This window comes from Sinocyclocheilus anshuiensis, unplaced genomic scaffold (genome assembly GCF_001515605.1).
Source record: "Sinocyclocheilus anshuiensis isolate Anshui unplaced genomic scaffold, SAMN03320099.WGS_v1.1 scaffold1170, whole genome shotgun sequence".
NCBI classification, from domain to species: Eukaryota; Metazoa; Chordata; class Actinopteri; order Cypriniformes; family Cyprinidae; genus Sinocyclocheilus; species Sinocyclocheilus anshuiensis.
The window spans coordinates 1,767,079-1,778,063 of NW_015538055.1; the positions used below are offsets into that span (position 1 = coordinate 1,767,079).

At 38.5% G+C, this 10,985-nt stretch overlaps 1 protein-coding gene across 1 annotated transcript in view; it reads left to right on the forward strand.

Moving 5' to 3' along the window:
• LOC107683408 (protocadherin-16-like) overlaps nucleotides 1-10,985 on the forward strand; it is an 87,932-nt gene that overhangs the window by 65,243 nt on the left and 11,704 nt on the right. The window contains exons 3-10 of the mRNA XM_016479465.1: nucleotides 795-983; nucleotides 1,666-1,897; nucleotides 2,592-2,828; nucleotides 3,207-4,247; nucleotides 5,536-5,717; nucleotides 6,229-6,325; nucleotides 6,846-7,003; nucleotides 9,401-10,250. Coding sequence (XP_016334951.1) covers nucleotides 795-983; nucleotides 1,666-1,897; nucleotides 2,592-2,828; nucleotides 3,207-4,247; nucleotides 5,536-5,717; nucleotides 6,229-6,325; nucleotides 6,846-7,003; nucleotides 9,401-10,250 — 2,986 coding nt within the window. The remainder of the gene's footprint in view (nucleotides 1-794; nucleotides 984-1,665; nucleotides 1,898-2,591; nucleotides 2,829-3,206; nucleotides 4,248-5,535; nucleotides 5,718-6,228; nucleotides 6,326-6,845; nucleotides 7,004-9,400; nucleotides 10,251-10,985) is intronic.

Below are 10,985 nucleotides of genomic sequence, written 5' to 3' on the forward strand. Positions count from 1 at the left end.
ATATACGCACAATCTTTTCTCACCTTGCAAATATGATAGCATTAAGAATAGCATTTAATGTCTAGTCTCATTTATATACTTGTATTTTAACTTATATACAGTAAAATTCCATTTCTGCTAATCAGTTCAAGCAGTTTTAATGAACTGGTTTTAAATGAAACTTAGATTCAATCATTCGTTTATATTTGTATCTAAATGTTTTAATTAAAAATATATGTAGATAAATATTGAAGTTTTATTTTCAAAGTATTATATTGGTTGATTTAAATGAAAATGATATAATGTAATTTTCCCTTGTGTTTATTATTTTTTTTAAATCAGTTTTGTAAACATGCCTTGGTATTTTTTGAGTAGATTTTAGTTTTTGTCGTTATTTTGTTTAACTTTTTTTATAATTTTTTTTTGTTTACTTGGCAACAGTTTGTTAAAACAAATTAGCATTCATATGAAACCATATGAATGGTTTAGAACTAGTTTAGAACTATGAATGGTGAACTAGTATCACTATTTTAAATAATTTCAGGGCAAATGCATAAATATTGATATCAATATATAAAAAAAAAATTGTCAGTCAACCTACCCACAAATATCTACTGCTGGTTGGATATCAATTCTTATATAATTATTCCTATTCAGTGTAGAGACAATCCCTGTTTAACATAAATAAAGATCAGGACCTGTGATTAAATACCATTGAACCTTGGTCCTAAACACTAAAAGTGTCTGGCTTCTCTCCTTATGCTTTTTGGGACATTTGGCTAAACATTAATCTAATGTGTTCTCTCCTTTTCCAGGTTACAGCTACTGATGCGGATGGTGGTTCTTTTGGCTCCATCTCCTACTCTCTGGGCTCTGGTCCAGGCAGTGTGACCCCATCTCAGTTCACCATTGGCAAGCACAATGGACAGATCTGTACTACCACCAGCCTGGATCGTGACCAGGGTCCAGCCAACTACGACTTCACCGTCACAGCTGTGGATGGGGTGAGTGTCCAGTGATTCTCAGCAACCTCATCTCTCACCAATTCAGTTGTGACTTCAACTGTGACTGGATTGTTTTCAGAAGTGCAGCAAATAATGTCAATTTAGGAAGCCAGTGGGGGAAAAAACTTGCCTGCATAGTAATTCTTCAGTAGCGATTAAGCATCCTGTGCCTAAGTAATACTTTAAAGCACCAGGCGTCAAAGAAAGGAAATTTCAGGAGACACATTAAAGCAAGCAGGGGCAGCTGGGCCCTAAAGAGCATCAGCTTGTAATATTTAATAAGTTGAGGCTTTTCCTGACATGCCATTTGCTCCATATGGGATGCCAGGCGGGCAAGATGTTTAGCAGCAAGAACCGTATCCCACATGTACACTGTGCCCTTGGCAGATTGCAGTTCTCTACAGGGAATATAATCAATCTATTTCCTTCCCAGAAGTAGCCCTTGAAACGTTTCAGTGTTTCTTGCAAATTTTATCCAAAATATTTTGTCAAGTACAGTTATTCTGGTCAGTTGTGAACGTTTTCTGTGTCTTAAGATTTTAAGGCTGTTATGGAGTCAGCCTTCATCAGTTGGTTGTTTTATAATCTAGTTAGATTTTATTGTATGTTCAGATCAGTTCAGATCTTTAATGACTATTAAAGCAAGTTTAAACAGATTTAATCGAGGCTGTGTTTTTTTTAGGGTGGACTGATTTCAGTGGCCTACGTGCGTGTGGATCTGATAGACATAAATGACAATCGACCAGCATTCTACCCTCTGAACTATGCAGTGAGCCTAAGTACACAGAGCACCCCAGGAACCTCTGTCCTGAAGGTGACTGCTCACGACCCAGATGCAGGAGATAATGGCAGAGTGACGTACCGTACTGTACCTGGAGGGAGCTCACCTTTCTTCACCCTCAACAAAGATACTGGTGAGACTATTAAATGTACAAATTAGTTTTAATTATTAATAGCTTGGCTGTATTTTTAATTGGAGTTTAATTGGTGTGTATGTGTGTATACACACTACCGTTCAAAAGCTTGGGAGTTTGTGAGATTTTTGAAATGTTTTTTAACATCGCTTATCAAGGTTGCATTTACTTGATCAGAAATACAGTAAAAACAGTAATGTTGGGAAAATATAATTACAGTTTAAAATAACTGTTTTATATTTTAATAGATTGTTAAATATATTTATTGCTTTGATGGCAAAGTTGAATTTCCAGCACCATTACTACAGTCTTCAGTGTCACACAATCCTTCAGAAATCATTCTAATATGCTGATTTGGTGCTCAATAAACATTTCTTAATGTTGAAAACAGCTGCTTAATATTTTTGTGGAATTCATTATATTTTTTTCCAGGTTTCTAATGAATAGAAACGTTTGTTTTTGTAACATTTTGTAACTTTTGTAACATTATAAATGTCTTTACTGTGACTTCTAATCAATTTAATGGTGAATAAAAGTATTTTCTTTAAAAAAAAGAAAATCATACTGATCCCAAACTTGAACGTTTGTGTGTGTGGGTGGATGTATAAGATGAAGAGGTATTGTGCTTTTCTTGATGTATTCTGATAACTTTAAACCTAACAAAAATATTTCTATTGGGTGTGCGTTTTCCCAGGAGTGATTTCACTGTCGCGCGCTCTACATGGAAAGGCAAACTCAGTCATTACAATGGTGGTCTCAGCACAAGATGGTGGGGGCCTTACTGCTCCAGTCAATGCCAGGGTCAACATAAGCATAGTGGCAGGGCTGGTCGCCCCCCCTGTGTTTGAGCAAGCTCAGTACTTCTTCGTGGTCTCTGAGGATGCCCTGCGTGGAACACAAGTTGGAGTTGTGCGGGCCAGCACTAAGAATGGTGGGTGAGCTAATCTCAGAGGTTTTTATTCCCCCTCCTTTGGTCACAAATTCTTATTCAACACGCTAAAACACACAAACCAGACTTCAGTGTGTACCCACATTTATCAGTTACATTGGACTTTGTTCAAGTATGCTGAAAGACGTCTTCTGGCTTTTTTCTCCATGGTACAAATAGGCATGGAACCACTGTACACACCTCATTTACAATCGACATTAATCATTGATTCTGTTTCACCACTTAGTTTTTTAACAATTTGCATTGGATATTTGAGGCACTAAATTCTGGTCTCATGTGTTGAAAAATAAATCTTCGTCTTTGTTTTCGTCCTACACTGTGAACTAATGAGTCTCTGGCCATTTGCCTATTTCTTCTCAGGTGTCTCGAAGGATATCTCCTACACTATTAGTTCTGGTGATCCCACGGGCTACTTCACCATTGATTCTGAGACTGGGGCTTTGAGAACGAGCTTGCCTCTGGATCACGAGGCCCAACCCAGCTTGAATCTGGAAGTCCAGGCGCACTGCGGTAACCCCCCGGCCTTTGGCCAGACTAGGGTACGAATTACAGTGTCCGACGTCAACGACAATGCACCCGTCTTCTTGCCCTCATCCTCCGAGTCATTGATTCTGCCTGAAGACACCCGGATGGGTACAGTGGTGTACAAGGTCCAAGCAGAAGACCATGATTCTGGACCCAATGGTCTTCTGAGTTTTGACCTGTTCACCGGCGGTGCCCAGAGAACCTTCAGCATTGATCGCAACAGTGGACAAATCCGCCTGATTGGCAGTTTGTCATATGAGACCATGCCTCGCTATGACCTGAAGGTGATTGCCAAAGACAGCGGAGCACCTCAGCTAAGTTCTACCTTCACCCTTGTCATCCACGTGCAAGCCGAGAATGGCCAAGGCCCCGTGTTTGATAGCCTCACCTACCGAGTAGAGCTGAAGGAAAGCACGCCTCTCAACACTCGCTTCCTGCAGGTACGAGCTGTGAACCGAGATGGTGGCATCACCACTGGACCATCTTCTACATCTTCCGCCCCACTAGCCTACCACCTGCACCCAGACGGTGACGCTGCAGGGTTTGGCATTGTGTCTGACAACGGCTGGCTGTTCGTGAAAAGTTCCCTGGACAGAGAAGCCAAGGAGATGTACCTGCTTACTGTACTGGCCACATCAGGCAACGGACAGCTGAAGAAGACAGGTAGTGCCACAGTGCGTGTGTCAGTGATGGATGAAAACGACAACACCCCACGGTTTACCCAAGAGAGAGCGTTTCTGCCAGTGCGTGAGAACCTGCCGGCAGGCACTGGTTTTGGCCGGGTGTCTGCCAGCGAACGGGATGCTGGTCTCAACGGTCGTCTGAGCTACCGCCTGCTCCATCTGGATCGCCACTTCCAGATCAACTCCCACACAGGTGAGCTTCAAATATGGCAGATAGTCTAACAGACCAAAACGACTCGGAATGACAAGATCAACTTGGCACCTAGACAAATCTAGTGGTATTATGTTTGTCTGTTTAGAGTAGGGATGTGCAAAAACTACATATTTTCAAAATAGCCTATTTGTTTATGAATTAGTCAGACTGGTCTTAAGAAAGCACTGTATAAGTGCGCTGGTCATGTCCATTATAATTTCTTATTGATAAACTGACAGATATTTAGCGCATAATGCAGCACATAAATAGGCTACGAACAAAAAAGTAATTAGAAGTTTGAGAGTAATTGTATTCATTTTGAAGGATATGAATTTGTGCATTCAAATTTAGAGTAAAATTTCCAAGTTTTAGTGTGCTGGTAGTCTGACAGTTACGTATTGCTAGCATGCTGACTAACAGACAACAAATAAATAGGCTAAATACATATATAAATAAATAAATAGGCTAAATAACTAGCTTTCACAGTCCTCAAAAAAATGTGGAACATTGCTCAAACCAAGTGATTTGAAGTTTAATTGTGATTTTCGTTATTTTGAAGGTGGTGAATTTAGATTAACAGCTTTAGTTTCAGTTTTAGTGTGCTGATAGTCTGACTGTTACTGATTATTAGCATGCTAACTGACAGACATTCAAAATGCTAAATATTGTATGACCAAACTTTCAGTCCTCACTAAAAATAGAGAATATTACTCAAATCAAGCAATTTGAAGTCTTATTTTGAAGGTGGTAAATTTTTGAATTTGAATGTAGAGTAACAGCTTTCCAAAGAGAGATTTAACATGTTGATAGTCTGACAGGTAGTGATTGTTAGCATATTAACTGGCAGATATTCAACAAATAAATGGGAAAAATAATTACTATTACCTTTCATTTCAGAAAGCTGCCACAGTCCTCACAAAAACAATGTTATTTTGACTTGCTGTTAGCATGCTCTGTTAGAAGTTTTGACAAGAAAACTTAAAAATCTGCAATTTTTTAAAATGGTAGAAATCTCAATCTACAAACTAGCCAACCTCAGTAAACCTGTAGTCAGTTGGTGAATGGCTATTTGACTGTTCTGACCCTTCCCTAATGTGGAGCTGTTGAACATACTAGCCATCACACACAGCTCCAGACTTCTGGCACCATGTTAACTGTGGGGGTTCCTCTTGGTGAAGTCAGGAAGTGCCATCTGTGCCTTCTGCCACAGATGAAAATGTGCAGTAAAATAGTTTGTCTTGCTCTCTCTCTCTCTCTGTTTTTCTTTTTTTCGCCATCTGTCTTTAAGGTGAGATAAGCACAAAACTTTCCCTTGACCGTGAACTTCAGTCCAGCTACCAGCTCATGGTTGTGGCTCAGGATGGTGGGACCCCTCCGCGCAGCGCTACAGGCACTGCTTTCATCACAGTTCTGGATGAGAATGATAATGCGCCGTCCTTCAGCCATGCAGGAAGAGAGCTCTTGCTGCAGGTATTAGATATAAATCTCATGTCTTCTAGAAGAGAAAGACTGTACATTTTAAATGTGTACAGTATATGTGCTACAGGTTAATTTTGTCCACTTTTAGGAGTTCACATGGATAATAAACATGGACTAAAATAAATAAAACACTGATTTTGGAGTCATTACGAATATTAGAATGATTTCTGAAAGATCATGTGACACTGAAGACTGGAGTTATGGCTAATGAAAATTCAACTTTGACATCACAGGAATAAACATTTTCAAATTTAAAACAGTTATTTTAAATTGTAATAATATTTCACAATATTACTGTTGTACTGTATTTTTGATCAAATAAATGCAGCCTGGGTGAGCATAAGAAATTTAGTTCAAAAGCATTAAAAGTCTTACAAAATTTTGAATGGTATATTGATATTCTAAAGTTTCTACAAAGATTTCTACAGAGGAAAAATTATACAGATTTAATATACAGAAGTGAGCTGTATTGATAAAAGTGTTAACTGAAATCTCTGTGCAGGCGTTAGAAGGTCAGCCATCTGGATTTCTTCTGGGAACCATTCATGCAAAAGACCCTGATGAAGGAGAAAATGGAACTATTTTCTACTCCATGTCTGGTAAGATGTATGTAAAGATGCATGTAAAGATGCATTGAATCAAATTTTTTATATCTTACACAATGTCAAAACCAGATGCAAAGTTTACAGCAATAAGCATTTTTTCCGTCTACAATGAACAGGAAACTTCTGATTTAATACAAAAAAATAAGATTTAGTTCTTTGTGAGGATTGCACAGTATACTGATACTAAAAAAGTATTCCGGTACCAAAAATACATTATACCTGACCCGTGCAATAATACTCTGCTATTCTTCAAAGCTTAGACAGCATGACGTGAAGTGTAGAAAGTAATGTGTTGACGCGTGAGATCATTAAATATGTTTTGTAACACATTTACTAAATTTGACACATAACTATTTCATTCTGTAATTTGTGTAAATCAAATCCAGATGGGATCAACACTGAAGTCATATGCACACTTTGTACAGTAGAAAAATGGTCAATCAAATCATTCTTTATCACCCTGATGCACGCTAACTTGACAAACTTGACCCGTTCCATCCTGTCTTTGCTGTAGGTCCCAGAGCCGAACGTTTCACACTGAACCCAAACACTGGAGAGCTGCGGTCCTCTTCCCCTTTGAGCCATTCAGAGCGGCCTGAGTACAATTTCATCGTTCTGGCCTCGGACCGAGGTTCACCCCCTCAGAGCTCCACCGTAACATTGAAAGTTCAGGTCAGATGAAACGGTGGCTAGGTTGAGATACACCTAGAGTCTGTTAACCAGTTAAACGAAATCATGCAAATTTAATCCAATGGATGATAGATGGATTAAACATCTGAGGCACGTCTGAGCAATAAAACGCCTTCAGCCTCTCGTTCTTTGGCAGGTTTCCTGACAAATTTCCTAGCAATGTATATTGTGCCTTGATTAGTTATGGCTATAAACCTTCAAAAATGAAGGTAACACAAGGGACTTTGGTCATATCAAAGATTGGCTTCATCGTAAATTAAAAATAACACCTTCCGCCACACGGATCTACTCATTACCTTTTCATAATATGCTAAATGATTTATTTAATACTGTTATATGAAAATATGAACTTGTAAACTATCCTCTACAGGAATGGATCCATTTACATCTGCTTTCAGGTTAAACATCATGCAAAGGAAATATAGAATGATCTAGTTGGCCTAATCAAGGCTTACATTCTTGCATTGCAAATTTCCCTAGCCAGCTCATCTAGCCTAGTCCAAGTCGTGTAACCTTCCCCAAGCAATGCCGGGAAAAATACTCTCAGCTGGCTAATTTTAGGTGCTCAAATATGAATGTCTTAACCTAGACTTTTTCTCCCATTTTTTTTCCGTTGTTGTCTGCAACATTTTAAGCATGATATTACTGTGTAAAACACTCAAAGTAGGAGTGACTGACTCCCAGCTGCACCGATACAAGTGCCAGCTGTGCGTTCTGCTATGCTGTGTCGAAGCCTCGTAATACAGTTCAGTAGCCCTTTGATGAACAGAAAACTCCTTGTGAAATACCCCAGTGATCAAATTAATATTTCTCAAACGAGTCAACGGAGTGGAAACAGACACAACGGACAGCAACAGTAGTAAATTCCAGCGTGCAAATGCCTGGAAAACACATGTATGCTGTATAACCATTCAATATTGTTATGTATGTGCCAAGACAAATAATAAAGTTCCTAATTGATATCTAATTAGAATAAAAGAGCTCTGGCAAGGCTTTGATTCTTTCAGAAATCAATAGCTTGACTCAAAAGCAGCTGTGTGAAAAAAGTAGATATTTTGTTGGAACGTGCTTTGACATGTCATTTACCACTTAATGTGGGATTAATTACCCCTCTGTCCTATTATATTTCATTAGAAGACTTGGCCTCGAGAATCTCGTTACTGCCAATATACTTATCACACTGGTGCATAATGATGATTTAGTCATAGTAAAAAAAAAATAGGTTATGCATGAGCACCTGTGTTGCAGTGCATGCTTTTATTTTCAAACTTGTTTGAGTTCTACAGCATAGATTTTGAGGTTCAGTGTCTTGCCTGTGCTGTGTTTGTATGTGTGTCTTTCCTTATCTAAATGTTTGTTTCCATCTCTCTCTATGTGTCTGTCTCTCTCTTTCTGCACACACACAGACATACACAGTCTCTTATAACTATCAAAACAATGTCTCATCTGCTAAGAGAAACTGCAGGCTTCCATATTAGGAAGCGATGTTATCTTGCTTTGAAGTGCTTCTGAGTCATCTATGAGGATTCTGTATTTTTATTAAGAATATTTGCACATTTGAATGTTCTAACAGTTTCCTATTATGATTATGTTTACTTTAATCCAGTATTATTTTTCCTGGCAGTCACAGACCAATCAAATTAACTCTGATTAATGCTAGCAGGTTTGTTGTTTGAGCTTGTAAAAGCCCAAAAAAAGTTTTGTTTTTTATTCCCTGTAATAAGAGAAGAAAATGTGTACTGCAGTATGTTTCTACTTTGTTGGATTTCATTTGTAGTCAACTAGCAGGACACAGTTTAAAAATGGGTTGCAGGTCTGTTCTGGTATATAAATTAATTAAAAGAAAAATCAAATAATAAAATGAAAAACCTAGTGTTAGTTATTTGTACTTTATGGTAATAAAAAATACTTTTTTACATTTTTGTTTACTTTCATACAATAATCGTGAACAGATTAATGTAAAGTAAAGAAAATATGAATAATTCTTATTTAGCTTATGTTCCTGAAATAGTTTTCTTTTTAATTTTATTTTAAGTAATGATTTTGTGTGTGTGTGTGTGCATGTGGTTTTCATTTTAATTTCAGTTAACGGTAATAAACCTGTTTAGATCCCATGTAAAATCTAGGTCTTGAAGAAAAAGTTATTGTACAGTACTAAAATATAGTACAAAATATACAAAAGGAAAATAATAAAAAAAGAAATAGGAATTCTTCATTTTTTCTTTTATCTGTAAAGTTTAAAGGAGTTTGATCCAATGAATCATATATAACCCCATTATTTCCATTCCTGTTGCCAAATTAACATGTCAAACATTTAGCCGTGCTTTGCATTCATCATTTCAGTTTCTAAATCTAATATATAAATGTCATTCTTTACAGGTTGTAAGCTCAAATAAAGGATCACCCACCACTAACTCCCAACCAATAACACTGAATTCAGTGGAGGGAGCTAAACCTGGCTCAATCGTGGGGTCTGTTCGTTCACCTGATTCTCAGACTCTTCCTGAAGTAGGCCAGGTCACGTATACTGTGGTGGGAGGCACCGACTGCGACGGCACCTTTGTGGTAGACCGTCAGACGGGTGATGTTTACCTAGCCCGTGAGCTTGACTACGAAAAAGCTCCTCGATACACTCTCCAGATTGAGGTTGACGACTTCTCCATGCCTCTCCCTAAAAGTCACTTTGTCACATTGGTAATCGATGTCCAGGACAGTAACGATCATGCTCCTGAGTTTCCTGAAGATCCCGTTATCATAGTCGTCCCTGAGAGCACAGATCCTGGGTCGTCTATCTACACCTTTCAGGCCATTGATAAAGACGGAAGTGGACCCAACAGTGAAGTGCATTATTCCATCCTGCAACAGTGGCCAAACGTTCCAGATCTCCTGTTCCTGGATCCAACTACAGGAGTTCTCTCTCTGGGAATGATGTTGGATCATGAGAGGACCTCTTCACTACTCTTGGTGGTTCAGGCGACAGATTCGGCCCCCGATGTCAGTCAGCAGCGCCGTGGAACGGTCACAGCACGGATATTTGTCACTGACGTGAATGACAACGACCCTGTGTTCATCTCACCGTCCGTGGTGAGTGTGATGGAGGACCAGCCTGTGGGTTTTGTCGTGGTCTATGTCATGGCTGTAGATGCAGACCAGGGAGAGAACGGACGAGTGACGTACCGTATCCAGAGTGGCAACACCGGAGGAAAGTTCAGCCTTAACCCAGATACAGGTAAACCAGTCAACAGATCCATCTGAATGAAATACATGGTGCTCAAGAAACATTTCCTAATTATTATCAATGTTGAAAACATTTGTGCTGTTTTTTGTGGAAACTGTGATATTTTTTTCAAGATTCTTTGATGAATACAAAGTTAAAAAAGAACAGCATTTATTTGAAATTTAAAACTTTTGTAACACTATAAATATCTTTATAATATCTTTACTGTATCTATAAATATCTTTACTGACTGGTGTTTGTAAAATTATAATAAGAAGGGTAAGCACAACTGCAATGCAACTGTATATTTGTATATTGTTTTGCGTTTTGAGTGATTTGTTTTCAAATGCTATGGCCAGTTACTCAAACCGCCAGTAACATCAAGACATGCAGCAGTAGCAGCAAACCTCTTATGATTAAACTGTTGTGTGAACAGGATTAGTTCACCCAAAAATAAAATTTCTATCATCATTTCCTCACCCTCATGTCGTTCTAGACCCTTATGGCTTCCTTTTTTTTCTGTGGGAAGATTGCATTGCATGCAAAATTCACCATCATTTTGATTCTGCATTTCTGCTTGACTCGCATCTTTTTTAAAATGCCCTTTAGTTCTCTTAATCCTAAAAACCGCCAGTTCAACATCTCAGCCATTCTGAGAAATTCTGCCCTGTGCTGTGAGTTCGGAACAGTTTCTCTCATCTGTGTGTGTGTGTGTGTGTGTGTTTGTGCATTAGTGCATCATGACAT